At 42.8% G+C, this 18,688-nt stretch overlaps 1 protein-coding gene across 1 annotated transcript in view; it reads left to right on the top strand.

The window, feature by feature from the left end:
- Window positions 1-6,223: 6,223 nt before the first annotated feature.
- Window positions 6,224-18,688, top strand: part of BTC (betacellulin) — a 41,097-nt gene continuing 28,632 nt past the window's right edge. The window contains exons 1-2 of the mRNA XM_047092263.1: window positions 6,224-6,276; window positions 8,140-8,258. Coding sequence (XP_046948219.1) covers window positions 6,224-6,276; window positions 8,140-8,258 — 172 coding nt within the window. The remainder of the gene's footprint in view (window positions 6,277-8,139; window positions 8,259-18,688) is intronic.

Raw genomic sequence — 18,688 nt, 5'->3', positions numbered from 1 at the left:
TCATCAAGCAAACAGAAGACCAAAATAGCAGAATACTCTGCAGGCACGATACCAAATTTTCTGCGAAGTCATTTGACAACATTTTACATCGGTTATAACATTTTTAAAATACTGTATCAATGGACAGAGAGCAGGTATACATTACAGGGCTAAGGAAACATTTCAGAAAAAAAAAATTATGCTATGAGAAATGTGAAAACAATTTAAAGCTATCATTAAAAGAGCACGCATGGTTTCCTCTGAAAAACAAACTCAAGGGATTTTGAGGTTAGGACATAACTGAATTGTCTGTGGGAATCATAAGAGCCACTAAACTATATTGATCATGTTAAAGAATTATTTCAAGCTTAAGTCTCCCCTACTTCCCTGTTTTGTTGCTTCCTACTTCTTACTCTCTCTTTTTTTCTTTCTCAAAAAGTTGGAGGAAGGAGAGGGAATGAGCTTCTAAAGCCTGGGGGGATTTATCTTCTACTTACTTGTGAAAAACTAATTGAACATTAATTTCTTTGACTTAAAAGATTAAAAATTTATTTCTTTGGTTGGAAAACTAGATAGCTCATTTATTTGGACCTTCAAAACATAGTACTTTCAATTTACTGTTTAATAAATTATTATACCTTGGGTTCTATGTCATCTTGGTCTCTAAAGAGGAGGAATGAAAAGGAGGGAGGAGAAGGTCAGAAAGGTCTGAGGGAGGATGAAGAGGGAGAATTAGTGCCCAAATCCCTGGAATTTTAGGCTCAGCATTACTTTCCCATCAGGGTTTTGCTGGGTACTGTTTCCTTCCCTCCAGCACAACTGTTAGCAAGAGATGGCTAGTGAAAGAAGCCAGTTCCTACTTTCTACGGACCTACAAACAGATTTTGATAATAATATGACACCCCTAATGCCCTGAATAACTTCTAGTATGCGAGATTCTTGCCTTAGAGATATACATCATTGTGAATCATAAGGATTGCAAATCGTTACCATCCCATTTTACAGATGAGGACACTGGGCTGAGAAAGGTGAGTAATTTGCGACCCAGGCCTCCAGCTCCAATTTGCACAGACCTAACATACTCAAAAACCAATTGTACATAATAGCCCACCCCTGTTGTCCTAGCCAGAGTGTCTGGGACCGCGTAGGAGTGGATGAAGCCACCGTGGAAGGTTTTACTAGGTTGGGATGTCTAGGGCCTTGCCATATTATAGCTTAAAATCATACCACTTAGGCACTTGCTTACTTTGTCTACACTAGGGCCAGCACAAAAGCCCAGGTTAAAAAAAAAAAAATCAGCATTTATCTTTTTGGTGTATGTACGAATGGGTAAAGACAAAGATCATAATGATGGGCTGAAACTAATAGATACAATATCACAGAGAAGATTATATCTTAGATTTTATTCAGTTTGTATTAAGCTGCCATTTTGAAAATATGGCAAGTCAAACAGATTGAGGCATATACATTTAAAAAAACAGCATCCCTAGGAAGGGGGGGGATGGATGAAATAGGTAATAGGGGTTAGAGCGCGCCCTTATCATAATGAGCACTGAGTAATGAGTAGAAGTGTTGAATCACTGTATTGTGCACCTGCAACTGATATGACACCTTATATTAATACCTATACTGGTATTAATGACCTAACTGGTATTAGGTATTAATTAATACCTAACTGGCACTAAAATTTAAAAAAAGCTTAAAAAAAAGATCCTTGAAAGACTGAACAGGAAGGTACAATACAATAGATAAGAAAAAAATAAAAATAACAATCCTCTCCTTCCAGAAACACTAGATTGTAAAACAAAATCACTTGAACGCAACTTTTAGGCAGTGATTTTTCACTGGTTTTCCTTAGAGACTAGTTCAGTGACTTCAAATGGAATATTTAAAAGCTCTCTACATAGATCATACTACTAATTTTCAACGAACTACAATGCAAAATGTTTATCATTACAACGGAATATTATTTTTTAAAACGTTTTTCACCGTTCATATTTCTTTTCAGTCGCCCACTCTTACTGGATTAAATAAGGTTAGTAGCCATTAGGAAGTCATCCTATACTACTGAATGCCTTAAAGCGATAATTGGGAGAATACAGGCTGACCTAGAAAGAATACATTCCCACATTTTCTTTTCCACCACCACCTGTGGCTTGTATGTTGTGCCCACAAATAATCACAAGCTTACATTGTCCTATCCAGAGGTGGGAGGAGTGTCCCAGCTGGAGGCTGATCTGTGTAGGAGAAGATTCTAGCATAAAGGCCCTCCAAAGGAATCCACTCAAGCCTCATACCAGATTTGGGAGGGCTGGTTTTACCAGCCTAAAGCTGGCACAGGAAAGACACCACTAAGCAGTCACGTGGCCGGGGACAGTGGGGATACAAATCCTACCTTGTGACTCTGGTGGGACTCTCCTTCCATCCTTAGTTTACAATCTTAAGCTCAGTTTACAATCTGAAACATTCAGACACACCTCAGCTACCCGCGGGAGGCCACAGAAAGGTCAGTTCTTACCTTCTACTCTTCCAAAGTTTATGGCTGAAAGCATAAGAGACTGTTAAAAACTGAGAACAAACTGAGGGTTGAAGGGGGGTGGGAGGGAGGGGAGGGTGGGTGATGGGTATTGAGGAGGGCACCTGTTGGGATGAGCACTGGGTGTTGTATGGAAACCAATTTGACAATAAATTTCATATATTGAAAAAAATAAAACAAAACAAAACAAAAAAACAAAGTTTATGGCTGGATCACAGATTGACCTTCCTCCACCGAGTGAATGAATTGAGAGAGAGTGGGGAGGAAGGAAGGGAAGGAGGAGGAAGAGAGGTAAGAAGGAGGTGAAGAAAGGTAGGAAAGAAGGAAGGAAGGAAGGAAAAGGAAAGTGGCTTGACCTTGAAGAGATTGGACCTCCAGTGCCAGGAAATTTGGAAGGCATATTCTCCAGAGTGCTTATTTTATTTCCAGCATTACATAAAACCCTTAGGGAAGGCTATTAATTGATCTGTGTATTAAATTACACTCTTTCATACTCTAGAGGCCTGAAAAAGTTAATTTACCATTTGAATGGTATGAATGATGAATACTTACACCAAGGCCAGGCACTCTACAATACTCGACAGGCATTTAACCTTTTTTATTGTTTTGGTGTGCTTTATTTTTTATTAGTATCTATGGAAAAGGAAAATAAAATAGTTATGTTCTGTTGGGGATAGCAGGACAGCTCCTCGACAGTGAAAGATGCTTCAACATAGGGCCCTGGAGGAAGGAGAGACGATCAGAAAAGAAAAGAGAGGGAGGGAGATGAGGGCAAATCCCTAGCCTCCTGTGCACCTACCCTTTGTATTCGAGATGGGGTAACTTTCTTTCTCACAACCTTGGATTTCTTTAACCCCCATGCCTGTCCTATCAATGCTTTATGAGCTGTCGTGTGGGGGCTAGAATGGGATTCTGAAAATGAACAGCTGATTTTTATTCCTCTGGATATATCAGTTGCCCGGAGCACTGAAATCATGGGAATTGGTTTTGAAATGAAATGTCACTTGTGGAAGACACGTGCATTATAATTTGTTTAATTTAAACAATGCGGGGGGACGGCCATCGGAACTGCATTTCATAGGCTAATGAATGTTTATTGGACTTTGGATACTATAGAACTAGGACTTCTGTACTGAGGGGGCGTGATTACATAGCGATCTTGCAAGATGAATACAGATCAGCATGAAAACAGCTGTGCCCTTTAGTTATTTTGCAGGCAAATATATTTAATCACATAAGGTAACACTGGATGTGGCGGTAAGGATGCCTTTCTGTTCCAGAAAATGATTGGTGCGAAACCATCGGATTCCACGTCTCCATAAAGAGAGGGTGTGGTGAGGGAGCGAGTGCGGGAGGAGCCCAGGCAAAAAGCGTTTTTTAAATAGATCCAATACAGTGAATGAAAATACAATGAATAAAGGAGTCACTGGGCACAGAAGAGAACAGAACGAAATTTCCAAAGTAGCTCTCGGTGAGCCAAACTTCCAGACACGCAACACAGGATCCATGTGAGAGAAAGGCTTGCAGATTGCCAAAGGCCTGCGGTTAACCACAGCGAATGTTGGCTCTGGTCCCTCCGGAGACCCCAGCAATTGGTTGAAATAAGGGAGACTAGCATTCAGGGCGCGCGTGGGGCTCCAGGGCGTTCCAGAAGTCGAGAGCCCGCGTCCCTCAGTGCTGCCTGCCGGCCCAGCAAGTGGGCCACCCTCCGGGAGCATTCTTCTCTGCTCCCCACCTACCTGGCTTACGCCCCAGGGGGGAGGGAAACCGAGAGCCAGGTGCGACCCAGCAGGGGGAGTGGGTGAGCTGGCCCCAGGGCAGCCCGCATGTGTCCTCGAGCGTGGGTGTGGGGTAATTTGGGTGGGAACAAAGTGGAGGCTACCGCGACCGAGTCCCGCGCCTCGCTGGCGGGGTGTGTGCAGAAAGAGCGAGGATAAATAGGAGGCTCCCTCCTCCCAGCCCCACTCCCGGAGCCGGCCGGCCGCCCGCCCCGGGTGTTTGCCCGCCCTGTGGCCGGGGTGCCAGCCTGGGGAGTAGTTTCGTTTCCTGCTGGCCCGAGAGTAGTTTGCAGGCCCGCCCTCGGGCGCCCGCGGCCCGGGAAGGGGCGCAGGAGGAGGCGGGGGACTCGGCCAGGGGCTGCCCGGCCCCGCAGCGTGGGGTTGATGGACCGGGCCGCCCCGGCCGGCGGCGCCAGCTCCCTGCCACTGCTCCTGGCCCTCGCCCTGGGTAAGTGGCGCGCCGGGCACTGGAACCCCAGGAGGAAAGTCTGGGGTGGAGTGGCCGGGAGGGCGAACCCTGATCCGCGCGGGCATCTGGACCCCAGGGCGCACTGGGGGCTGCAGCTCAGGGGCCTGTCGGAGCACCGGGACCATCCGGCTAGCGCTGGGTTAAGGCTTGGGCACTTGGCACCTAAGGCTGCACCTGTCGGGGTTTCCGGAGGGTGGAAGGATCCCGTGGGCCCGGCTGCTGGGGCTGCAGACGTGAGCTCAAGTGCCGTCGGGGCAGTGGGGGCGCCTTGACCTCCCTCGAGTGAGGCGCGTGGGAGGCCAATCCAGCAAAGAAGGAGCAGGAAAGACCGGCCGGAGAAGGACCTTTGGAGGGAAGCAGAGGACCGAGCAAGGTGGTGAGCAGTTTAGCAGGTGTGTGCGCGCCCTGGGCGTGTGCGAGAGTTAGAGACTTAGGGGGATGGCTCCTGGAGAGCCGGGCATAGATTCTGACACCCAGATCTTGTCAGGGCAGTTGGGAGGGGCTGGAGGAGAAAAGGAGACAACTTCTGAGACCTCAGTCTCCTGCTGCTGATAGGGAAATGGCATATTCTGCCGAGGACACTATCTAAGAAAGGCAGAGGTGTTTTGCTTGGAATATATTATTTCCTATTTTCAGAAGAAAGTGGGGAGGGAAAACTTTTCTTCGTTGAGAAAAATTACACTTGGGCTGTTAGGCTCAGGAGCACTGGGTGCTTTGCTGGTGAGGAAGGGTGGTGGGGATGGGGGACGTCTCTATAACTGAAGTGTCTACATGATTATCACTCCTGCCTTCAAGCCTGGGAAGGACTGGAGGGGTCCATTTCTCACGTGGAGGGGAAAGAGGTGGAATCTATATGGACACTTTGATTTGGCTGTGGTCCTTGGAGTAAGAGAGGTGGCTAGGTGTCACGACCTTGGTTGGAAGTGCATCTGACTTAGGGCCGTGATTAGAGAGAAGGGACTGACTGATTTAAGAAACCCAGCAGAGGAAGAAGTCGGTAACCATGTGATCAGGGCACCATGTGGAGTCTGAAGAAGAGCAATGGGGGTAGGGAGTTAGGCTCAGGAAACGGTGCTGATGCTTTGGACGGCATCACTCAGATGAAGCAGGTGTTTTCTTCCTCCACCTTGTCTGGACTGTCCAACAGAGTATTGACTGAGAATCTGTTACCATCAGCCAGATGTCAGAGTATATGGAGATAGGGGTGGGAAGAGGGCTCAAGAGATTCCTAAGACATGAGTCTTGCCTTCAAGATGTTATGCTGAATTTGGGAATGCCAGACCCACCGGTAGGAAACAGTAAGAGAAAAATTCATAAAACCAGGGAAGGGCTGGCTCACCAGTGACAGACGGAGTAGGGGAAAAAGCTGTGGTAAAGGACATGAGTGGGTGCTTCGATGCTTGGGTAACATTTGAAAATAGGGAAGAGAGGCCAATGATAGAAGGTGCGGTGTGGGTCGAAATGGGGGAGCTGTGGGCCGGAGGACCTGATTGTCTGACAGGCAAAATCCAGGGGTGAGTGAAGCAAGGCCTAGGTGAGCGCACTGTGCCAGCAGAAAGGTTATGGTAGGACGGGTTGATAGACATTCTTCCCCCTGTACTATCACATCGTGCTTTATTTTTTCCTCAAAACATGTCGCAAGGCAGAAATGGAAACAACAGCAACAACAAAACTCTACTCCGGTGCTGTTGTACCCTCAGGATAACCTGGTTGTACATCTGCCCTGTTGAATGTTCAGTTTAGGGAACTGAATCTAGGCTCCAGATCCCCTAAGCTCCACTGCTTGCAAAATTCCGAAGGATATAAGTGGTTGGCGTCAGCGTTCCCGTAAAGTGATTCTAGTTCTCTCGCACACGCTTAGCTTAACTTTTCAGTCTCGTCCCTAATTTAAATCATATGTCCATGTTATTTACTTTTTGAACAAAATGTGAGCAATGCACTGTGTGCTGCACTAACGTGTGTGTGTGTGTGTGTGTGTGTGTGTGACTGTGGAAAGTGCCTTGAGACCTCTGTGTGTGTGTGTGTGACTGTGGGAAGTGCCTTGAGAACTGGCCTGGAGCAGACATGAGACCTGGTTCCAGCTGGGCCATCCTGTGACTCTGAGATGTCTATAAATGACAGCTTTCTGGACATTGTTTTTTTCATTTGTAAAATGAAGGGGTTGCTTTAGATGAGCCTACGGTCCTTAGCAACATGACATTGTACTCATCTTTAACTAACATTTCCACTGGGAAGTTTAAGAGAATTCTTTGTACAACACTGTTTAACTTCCAGTCACTTTGTAAAGGGATCTTTGTTTCATGCAAACTTTGTAATAACAGAGAGAATCATGGATGCATATTTCTTTGAGAAAGAAATTTCTTTGGGAAAGAGGCAACAACTGTGCTTAAAGTATTCTTTTTTTATCTCAAAGCAATCAAACTATTCCTTTTTAAATTCTGTTTTTGAATTCCTTCCTCTCATCCAATTTCCGTGTAAAACTAAAACTGAGGGGCGCCTGGGTGACTCAGTCGGTTAATCAGTCCCACTCTTGATTTCGGCTCAGGTCATGATCTCCTGGTTCTGTGGGATCGAGCCCTGAGTGTGTCTCTGGCTCCTCACTCTCAGCATGGAGCCTGCTTGGGACTCTCCCTACCCCTCTCTCTCTCATCCCCTCCCCTCTAAATAAATAAATAAATAAATAAATAAACAAACTTAAAAAAATAACAAAAAACTGAAATCATAACCAGTGAAAAAGGTAAAAAAAAAAGTTACCTTTTAAAAATTGAGTTTTAAAATTAAAAATATGTTCCCCTCCTCATTAGAATCAAACACATTAGTGTTTGTAAGTTGGTAAGTTGGTTTCAGTTCTGCTTGAGAATACGGGCGTTCATGCCATTTACCTACCTTCCAAGTTATAGAGCAGGTAGGTGACAGCAAGCAAAATTCCCATTAAACAGATGCAGTAACTGAAGCCCTGAGTGCTGTAAGATTTTGGGCTTTTCCTCTTAAGTCGTACTTCCGGTTTAGAAGAACGGGAGGAGTGTTTTTTTTTTTTTTTTTTCCTCTTCAGACTCCCAGGTTTTGCACATAAGCAGCTGTTGCTAATTGATTTTTGCTATTGCCCCATTCTCAGTTGTTGTGTGGAAATTCCCAAATAATTCTGGAAGATCCCACCACGGCAGGCCTGCTTTGTCATGCCCACAGGAGGTGCCCCTGCTGCTGCTTTGGCCTGCCAGTGTCTGTGCTGAAGTCAAAGGCCCTGAGGATAGAGAGTACCTACGTCTGTCCCAGAGTCTCTGCTGACACCACTCGTCCCAGCACCCCCGTTTTCCTCAAGTCCTCAGAGAACGCAGCGTGAGAACCTCATCTTGTTTTTTCTCGCTCTTTTACTGTAGTCCGCTCGTGCCAGGACATAGACATGAGTGTCACGAAGAGGACAGTCAGGCGGACAGTCAGAGGCACGGGGAACCAAGCTTGTACCTTGAATCAGCTCTCGGCACCACCAGCTTGGCTTGTAAACGTCTCCATTAGGACTTAGCGTCTTCCCAGAAGGGTCCAGACAAGCCAGAATCTAGGCTGCATGCAGTTGGGTCTAAGCCATGGTCCTGATACGCTTCCAAAATTGTTATGACAGACTCCTGGATCTGCAAAGAATCCATAGACCAGTGTATCAAGGTCAGGAGGGCTCCGAAGTAATATGTAAGAGGAAAGCAATCTGATTAAAATGGGTATGCTTTGTAATGCTACTAACAGCTAGCTTTCCCAGGCATATTAGTATCTTAAAGAAGGAATCTTGGTAGCTCAGATGACTCTCTAATTGCTAAAATTTGAAGCAGTCAGAGGGTTTTTTAGATGGTTGGAGAGAGAGGGGGGATTTCCTCTTAATTCAGATCAGTTAGGCAATAACCTACTTTGATTGTCAGCAAAGTCCACTCAAATAGCCACGAAGTACTTTTGCTCATTCTTTACATTTTTTGAGAATATGTAGCATGTTATTTGGCTGACCTGTAGAGTAGAGGCACTGAGTCCAAAACAGTGATGAAAAGTATAACAAATGTTTGTGTTCAGGCTTTTTATTGAAATGTGCCTGAGTTGATAGTATATTATTAATACAACATTTCCCCCTTTCCAAAGTCATGGATTTATTCATTCATGTAGCCTTATTTACTTTGGGGGGAGGGTGCATAAAGAGCACCTGGCACATAGTAGGAGCTCAAAACATATTAGTTACTTGGGTGGGTGAATACAAGTGTCTGTTGGTGACAATGCCCAGTCACTGAAAAAACGGCAGATTCGGTAAAGAAAGCTCTTCCATTTCTTGTTGGCAAAACACGTGCACAATCCAGAGATGCAGAAAGACTTGTCTCTTCGTCTCTTTTTACTTGGGACTTGCTTCCAGCAGCGCTAGAGATGCTTTCACAAAAGGACTTGTGTTCTGCCAGTAGGAAGTTTACTTCTGTTTCTTACGTGCTGTACGGGCGGCTCAGAAATGCTATAGGTCTCTCACATGTTTGCTTCAAGGGCAGATCTCATCAGTCAAAATAAGAGTTTTTTTTTTTTAATTTTTTTTTCAACGTTTATTTATTTTTGGGACAGAGAGAGACAGAGCATGAACGGGGGAGGGGCAGAGAGAGAGGGAGACACAGAATCGGAAACAGGCTCCAGGCTCTGAGTCATCAGCCCAGAGCCTGACGCGGGGCTCGAACTCACAGACCGCGAGATCGTGACCTGGCTGAAGTCGGACGCTTAACAGACTGCGCCACCCAGGCGCCCCAAAATAGGAGTTTTTAAAACAAGTGTTTAGGGGCACCTGGGGGGGCTCAGTAGGTCGAGAGTCTGACTTTGGCTCAGGTCATGATCTCAAGGTTTGTGAGTTCGAGCCCCACGTCAGGCTCTGTGCTGACAGTATGGAGCCTGCACGGAGCCTGCTTCGGCTCCACTGTCTGCCTCTCTCTCTCTCTCTGTCTCTCTCTCTCTCTCTCAAAAATAAATGAACATTAGGGGAGTCTGGGTGGCTCAGTTGGTTAAGCGTCCGACTTCGGCTCAGGTCATGATCTCATGGTTTGTGAGTTCAAGCCCCACATTGGGCTCTGTGCTGATGGCTCAGAGCCTGGAGCCCGCTTCAGATTCTGTGTCTCCCTCTCTCTCTCTCTGCCCCTCCCCTGCTCCTGCTCTGTCTCTCTCTGTCTCTCAAAAATAAATAAATGTTAAAAAAAATTAAAAAAAAATAAATAAACATTAAAATAATGTTTAGGGGTGCCTCGGGGGCTCAGTTGGTTGAGCATCAGACAATTTCTGCTTGAGTCATGACCCTAGGGTTGCGGGACTGAGCTCTGTGTCCGGCTCCGTGCTGAGCATAGAGGTTGCTTAAGATTCTCTCCCTCTTTCTGCCTTTGTTGCTATCCCCTTCTCTCTCTCGCTCTCAGATAGATAGATAGATAAATAAATACAGTGTTTAAAGGGGGAAGCAGAAGGGCATTGGATTTAGGGTGTTGTCCAATGGGTCACTTAAAAATGCCCTTTGAATCCTGTGAGGTGTGAGGTAATTTGCGCTCTCGTCTGATGATGACTTTTCTTAACACACATACGTTGCATCGACTGGGTGTAACCGAGTTGCTATATTCATGGCTTCTGCTTGGTATTAAATGGAATAAAAACGTTTGGTGGAGCCTATGGAAGTTGAGATAGATTTGCTGTGCAGGCCGACTGCAGTCTGAGTTGTTAGTGTGGAGGAATCCTTACGTGATCTAACATTGTATGTAAATATCTCACAGCCATCATTTGTCGGGAGTGACAGGCCCACGTTCCCCTGTCTTGAGGTGAGTCACATAGTCCAGGCCTTTCCAGAGCAGGAGAGGACAGCCTGCCTCTGCCTCCTACTCCTGGAAGCCTAGTGGGAAGGCCAAGAAACTGTCATCAGAGCTGAATGAGGCCCCTTTAGGAGGATTCACCTTTGACTTTTTCATGACCACCTTCCCACTGAAATGCCATTCTGTGTGTCTGACACTTGACTGGTCCCGTCTCCTAGAGTGCCCTACCCAACACGTTGCTGATGACACAAGCAGATACCTGCTTGACCTTTGGCGATGGAATCTCCACGTAACCCTTTACATTTTGGGGACGTTTACAATTGAAGAAGCATTTTCGTGTCCTCGTCTCATTTGATCTTTACACCAAAAACAACCAGAGGGCAGTTATGTGGTATGCACGCCCGGCGCTAGTCTAGAACCTAATGACCCATTGTATCCGTATGACGCTACCCATCTAACACACAAGCTACACATCGTTCCCATTCCCATTCATACAGGAGGATATGAAGCACAAAGGCATTAAGTAACTGGTCTAAGATTCTGGCTCTATGAACGTGACCTATGGAAGATCCAGTAATGGTGCCTGGATTGTAGTCGGTAAATACTTGTTGCTGAAGGAGGTAAACAGAGGGGAGATGGGACAATGATATCTCATTGCATTGCAGAGGAAGCATTGAACTTCATCCTAACCGTTTTCTACCATCTTTGCTTTCCCTTGCCACCTGCCCATGTATTTGTGGCATCCCCAGCTCTGGATACACCTCAGCTTCGTGGGTTCCTGGCTCTTTATCCCAGCCAGGAAACCTGCCCGCTTATATTTTAGGCCCAGGCCATCCTAGCTGATGGTGAACAGTTGGTGGGAATAATGTTCCCAATTGAATCGCAGGCCTATGGCTAAGAATGGCTAAAAAGAACATATCCTGAGGCAGTATGGTGTTGTGGTCAAGAGTGTAGACTCTGGGATGGGCGATGTCTGGACATGACCCCCTGGTGCGGTGACTTACCAACTCCTTAACCTCGGGAAGATCTTTTAAACCCCCGGGCCTCAGTGTCTTCATCAATAAAGGCCAATAGTGACAGAACCAAGGCTATTGTATGGTTCAATTAGCTAGAGCATAAAGCACTTAAAATGTGCCCAGAACATAGTAAATTCTGGATGAACATGGGCTATTATAATAGATAATAGGAAATTACAGAAGAAATGATTAATTATAATCTGTGTATTTTTAAAATTGTGGGTATTTTGATTTGGGGTACTTCTTTCATGTAATCCAGGTCTACCAGTTGATAGGGAAACCGTCTCTTATCTTTACTGAGAAAATTCCTTCTCCCACTAGTTATGAAATAGGAACTAGACAAAAATTCTCAAGAGTTCTATTTGACTGCTTTGTTAGAAAGGAACAAATGTAAAAAAATAATCCTGCAAAAGCCAAATGCATGTCTGCTTTCTAAAAATGTCTCCATAGATTCTTCTTCATCTGCCAAATTTGATCCTAGTTTTATGCCATGAAAAGCTTTACAGCACTCGCCTGGCATTGACACTGAATCCCAACATCTTAAGGTTGAACTAGACCCAAAAGTCATCCTGCACCAGCAAAGAAACATGAAATATTTAGGAGATCTTTTTTAATATTTTAGGTACTTTCATCAAAATGGGGTTATGCCACTTATTTGAATTATACAACTAATTGCCTTAATTAAAAAGAAATAAAACTCATCTTGGCAAAATGGATGATAGCACAGTGTCAAAATTTGTTTCTAGAAAATCAGAAAAATGGAAAAATAACTAGAAATTATTTTAGGGAGTGCTCTTGTGACAAAATAATTTTTTTCAGGTTATAAAGGGTAAACAGCCATGCATAAATATTGTTGTTCTACAATATTGTCTTGTAACATTGAGGAAGTTATTTAATCTCCTTGTGCTGCATCATCTCATCTATAGAATGATAGTGATAATGATGTCTGCCATCTAGGGATACAGGATTGTTTTGAAGATAAAATGAGATAATTCAAGAAAAGATTTTAGCAGAACAATTGGCTACTAAATGTTCAGTATGTTACTAATATTCTCCCAACTTTGTGAAAATGTAGATAAGTTATTTCATAGGTATTGACTGAAGAGGAGAAATGGAATCATTGTGTTTTGTAAGCCAATTGAAATATTAGTGTTTGTGCTTTGATCAGAGGAAATTGCTGCAATATTCACCACTGGAAGCAAAGGGGAAAAAAACAGGAATCTGCTCCATCAAAACCATGCTTTCAATAGTGCTTTAAACAGTTCCATTGGAATGTAAGTTCCATCATGGCAGAGATTTTTGTGTGATTTGTTCACATCTGTATTCCTAGAGCCTAGAACAATGACTGTACATAGTAAGTGCTCAATAAACATTTGTTCAGTAAATGAATCTGAGTGCCCATCAAGGAGTCCTCCTAGACCAGTAGTTTCTCATAGTGAATCACAAAGATCGTGATGTAAACTTTGTGTACACACACACACACACACACACTAGCTTCTATATCCAAAAACAAAGAACCCTTTATGTCTTCCAATAACTCTTTATATTTCATCTTTACTGTCTCTGAATTTGAGAACAATGACTTATTTTAGGTAATTCTTCACTTGGATGGAAGCTCTGCCTGGTTTTACTGAGTAAGCTGACCTGATAGAATGAGATTTGCTCATGAAATTTTGGTATTGACTGTCACCACCAGCAAAACATGAACTTATCCAAACGCAAGGGTCTCTTGCCCATGGCATAGTGTTGGGGGGGGGGCTGTTGGAAAGTACTCTTTATTTCTAAACTATGTAATAATAAAGAAGACATAATCTAAAATTTTTTGCTAGTGTGTGTCTAATAGCATTATAAAATGTGTCTAATACTGTGTTTAGCATTAAAGAGAATGGTCTAAGTATCTCATTGTCTCTCCACAAAGAGTTTGCATTATAATGGGAAAAATGTTCATCAGAAATGAATACCTAATAATGTTCAAATTACATAGTAAAACCTAAATATGACCTCAGAGAAGGAGAATCTGTTAGGGGCTGGAGGGATTGGGGAAAAAAAAGCATGAAGGAAATAGGGACCTGCGTTAGTTTTTCCATGATGATGGTGGAGGAAACAATGGGAGAAAAATTAGAAAGTGGACAAATTAATAATTACCTTTTCTTTGTGGGTGCAGCAGAGAGTGAGCAGACCCAAATGTCTAGAACAAAGAGGTAATTTTGTTTGGTATTGAGGGAAATGTTGACTGGATAAGGACCTGGTTTCCAGGATGAGAATATTCCAGGTTAGAATATTCTTGATGCAGTGCCATTTTTGCAGGATTTTCTAAGAATTAGAGCCAGAAGATTTTGTAATTTAGATAAATACATGCATCTAGTTATATGTTAAGACTTTAACTTTAAAATGTCACATGGTCTCCTACCTGGGGAACTTGTTTGAATACTATGGAAACATCCAGATGCCATTGGATGCCAAATGCCATGCAGTAGCATGCCCTGTAGCTTGGTGAACAGCTGACCTCGTCGTCCCTGTTTAAGTCCAGATTAGAGGCTGACCTGAGTGGTTTGTTTCTCATTCCTAACCATGTACTGCTAGGCTTTCCATGGCTGAGGGTGGCTTATAATCATGAGGTAGCCCCAGGCCCATCTTAGAGTAGCGAACGCATTTGGTGAAAGAGGCTAATCCAAGAGGACCGATTCAAGAGCGTTAACTCCTGACCATAGAACGTTTAGAGAAAAACAGAAGTGAATGAGCTTAATGTGCCTAGCTCTTGACAGAGTGAAAGCACATTAATGGAAAATTGGTGGAGTTAGAACAAAGTCTTGAGTTTATTTATTCTTCTCACTGGCTCCCCCACCCCCGTTTTCTATGACAGCTTCATTCTCTAACATTAAAGATGTCATTTAGTGCCTAACTCATGTCAGAAGGCCTCCTTCTTGGGAGTGTAATAATAATGGATAATGGGTAGCTATTGTAGTATTTTCAATAGGGGATTAATACAGGGAATGCAGTGGTTTTAAGATTGCTTTTCATTTGCAGAATGGATCAGATGAGGAGAGGTTAATAAGAGGCAAAGCAGAAGCTACTGTTCTAGGCTAGGAAGTAGCCTAGAAAGTCTGGGCCAGGCATCGGAGAGAAAAGAATAAATTCAATAAATACTTTTAAGTAAGAATTTATGAGACATAATGACAAGTCACGTGTAGGTAAGAAAGGGGAAAGAGGAATGAATTAAAGTTGTCTCCAAGACTGCTAACCTGAGAGAGAAAAAGAATTTATGATGCCATATGTGAAATAAAGCTGCTTTTTGTTTTTTGGGGGTTTTGTTTGTTTGTTTTTTGTTTTTTTGGTGGGGATGTGAAATGCTTTTGAGACATTCAAATGTCTTACTTATGAGCATTTGGAAATTTGGAAATTGACTTCAAGTTAGAGCAGTGGATCCCAAATCTGATTGTTCTCCCAAGAAATGTAAAAAGTACAAATTATCAGTCCTCTTCCTAGACCTATTAAAGTCTGGTAGAGATGTCCCTATGAAACTAAATTTTTAAAGACTTTCCAGGAGAAAAAAACCCCAAGTATTTCTTATGGAATAATTGCAAATAATATATGTAGATTTTCCCCCAAGTAGGGAGTAGAGATTAATTCCTTGCTCCTTTTGAGTGTAGGCTAGTTTTAGTGACTTGTTCCCAAAGAATAGAGTATAAACAGGAGAAAGAAAATGGTATCTTTACAGTGTAAAAATCTGGCAAATGCTACTTTAACTAAGTGGCCAGGATTAACATAACAGGGTTAATGATGTCATATAGATATCATGTATCTTTCGTATAATGTGATGAGGGGAACACCTCTCTTTAGTGTTGTTCCTAAAATCCATAATCCCGGTCCAATCATTACAAAAATACCAGTCAAACCCAACATTGAAGGGAATTCTACAAGATACCTGACCAGTACACATCAACTTTGTCAATGAAATCATAAAACTAGCAAAACAAAGCACAGAAAGAATGAGAACCGGTAACAGACCACAGGAGACCAGGAAGCTTGACAGAGAGAAAGCACATTAATGGAAAATTGGTGGCTTTAGAACGAAGTCTTCAGTTTAGTTAACAGTAATATGCCAATGTTAGTTCTTCATTTTGATAAATATACCACCTCGAATGATGACATTAGAAGAAAGAAAAGTGGGTGAGGGGAGTACAGGGGTATAGGAATGCTCTGTATTTGCAACTAGTCTATAAACCCAACATTATTATGAAATAAAAAGTTTAGTACAAAAAAAAAAAGAGGCTTTATAGGAAATTCTAATGGCTACCTAGTTTGGACAGTCACCTGGTCGGAAAATACGGCTAAAACCATAAAGTAATTATTTAGCTGATTGTAATTTCAGGATCTACCACAGTGCCTAGCACATGATAAATTCTCAGCCAATATTTATTTAAATACTGAGTCCATGGGTATTTTGTGATATTGTCTGGCATTGTGAAAAAGAATACCAAGGCAAAATCGTAGCGATAGAAAGTAGAATGGTGGTTGCCAGGGGCTGGAAGAGGCGAGAATGGGGAGGCATTATTTACTAGGTAAAGCATTTCAGTTTTGCAAGATGAAAAAAGTTCTAGAGAGGGATGGCGGTTATGGTTGTACAATGGGTATGAATATGTGTAGTAGCACTGGGCTGAACACTTAAAGATGGCTAAGATAAAGAATTTTATGTTATGTGTGTTTTACCACAATAAAAACATTTGGGGAAAAAAAAGACTGAGAGTAGAGTGCGGGTGGCACCAATTTTTGTGGTGTGGGAGACAGGAAAAGGGTTGGCAGAGTTGAGTGAAAAAGGAAGGACAAGTCAGGAAGCCAAGAATGGGCGTGGATTTTAGATGGAAGATTTGGGAAGGTCAACCATATCAAATACTGTGGAGGTGGAGGAGGCTGAGGATCAAGAAGATGCCACCGGTCGGTGAGCTATGAGGAAATCACTGGTGCTCTTACAAAGTCCGAGACAAGACACTGGTGGTAACTGAAGACCCCCCCCCCCCACACACACACATGACTGAGAGGATAGAAGTTGAAATGGTGGGTAGAAAAGACAAAAGTTTGGCTTATGAGAGCCGATTTCACCCCACTGAAAAGTTGTCTCAACAAAGGTTTCCTCTGTGCAGTTCAGAGGGCACAACTTGGATTAATGAACTAAAATTCCAGGAAGACATCTCTCACCTTAATTTTCTCTCGTGTGGAGCTTTGAAAAAAGTGGAATCAGCTGCTTGGGATGTGGTGGCTTCCCATGCCTGGACATGTTTATGGTCTGCTTACACTTATGGAAGTTGTGTAAAAATGATTCCCGAGTTAGGTAGGAAGTGTGTCAAATGACCAGCAAGGGTTCCTGTGTCTCTGTGAACATACGTCGTGTTACTGCACTTTGGGAATGCTTTGGAGTTTGGAAGATAGGGTTTTAAATCAAGACACTGTCAGAGGACCCCTCTGAGAAGAGAAGAGGCGGGACACTCGGAGCCTTGTGAACCAATGGTGTTGAATTTTGAAAAGTAGCTTGAGTTTTTCCTTCCTAAACTGTATTCAGCGACCTGTCTTCTCATGAATGGACATATCAAGGTTAACATCATCAGTGATGTCATGTGGGTATCATGTACTCGTCACATGATGTAATAAGAGGATATTTTGGGATTTAGAACCAGTCCCATGCCCAGGCTATTTTGATCTTCTATTTTACCATTTATTAGCACAGTGATTTATCAGTGGGGATCTGATTATGAATGCAAAAAAAAAAAAAAAAAAAAGAAAGAAAGAAAGAAAAGAAAGAAAACCCAAAACCTCTGGCATAACTTTAACTGATAAATTATATTGACAAAAGTTTCAACTGTGATTCTTTCAGGAGACACATGTCTAACATTGCCATCCTTTGTTAGGAAACATCTATGTGAAAATCCTGTAATCACTTTTAGATACCTGACAATTGTAATGGAGGGTACAAACAGTGATTGAATGTGTGATTTAGATGCGAGAAGAAACTATACCCAAGAATAAGCTATGCTTCCCATTTGCCTCTGCAGAAGCCCACCAAAGGAAACCTGTCCCTTTTTCTTACTGGTGTCTATCCATCAGCATTCACCACTATTAAATACTTCTTAAGTGGTTTTCTAGACTGGTCAGATCCTTCTGTTGGGAATCTGTCTTTCAGGATGTGGTGAACAGACACTACAAAGCTTCGTCTGGAAATATGTGGTGTGACCATGTCTTAATGCATCTTATTTTCCTAGGTCACACAAGGAAATCAATTGAATTATTGCACAGTCACACCATGCACATCAAGAAGGCCCTTGTTCTTAATACCCTTGGTGGAATTCTTCCCTCCAGCTGGACAGCTTTACTCATTATCTCCCAAACACACTACACTCATTTCTATGTCATTGCCTTTGATTCAGTTTAGTTCCCAATCTCTGAAACTTTTCCCTATGATTTCTCCAGCTTAACACATTGCCTCTTTTTGGGGGTTCCAATAGAATCTGTTTTCTATATGCCTGACACTTAAACTATATGGCCTAATATTTCTTTCTTTCTTTATACTTTTGGTCTCTGCAAATAGTTTTATTGGTAAAGAAAATAATTTATTAATGTTAAGTTGGATTGGCTTTCCCTAACGCATTTTTAAGACCCTAAATTCTGGGGCTTTTTCAGGTTGGGTAAGCATCTACTCTAAAATTCTATGTTCTTTTCCTTACCATTATTAAAGTTTGATGACTGTTTCGTCATGGGTCAGAGACTGTGTTATCACTAAATCCAGAAGCCAACTCCACATTTTCTCCTCATTTTGCAATCGGATAATCCTCCCTGATAACAAATTGTTCTTTTGGTTGGTTCCTTTCGCCTCCTCTCTATGAACTACTATGGAAATTCAGTGAGCCAAGAGCTTTTCATTTAAAGTATTATAATGTCTGACTGTCTGGAATGGTCTTATCATAAAGGAATGGGAATCAAAAAGTCAAGTTTTGACAACTGATGATTTCTAAGAAACTAGCTCTAGGTTATTATGGGGCTCCCATTCAATTTAGTCATTGTCACAGATTTAATAATGGTCATGGTGAGAAAAAAAAAGGTTGATTTACTGGCAAAGGCATTATTGT

The sequence above is a fragment of the Lynx rufus genome, unplaced genomic scaffold (assembly GCF_022079265.1).
Source record: "Lynx rufus isolate CCGP_SWC_20201006 ecotype Redwood Valley unplaced genomic scaffold, mLynRuf1.p SCAF_3, whole genome shotgun sequence".
Classification (NCBI taxonomy): Eukaryota; Metazoa; Chordata; class Mammalia; order Carnivora; family Felidae; genus Lynx; species Lynx rufus.
Note: the sequence above shows the minus strand (reverse complement) of the source record. Positions and strands in the feature narration are given on the sequence as shown.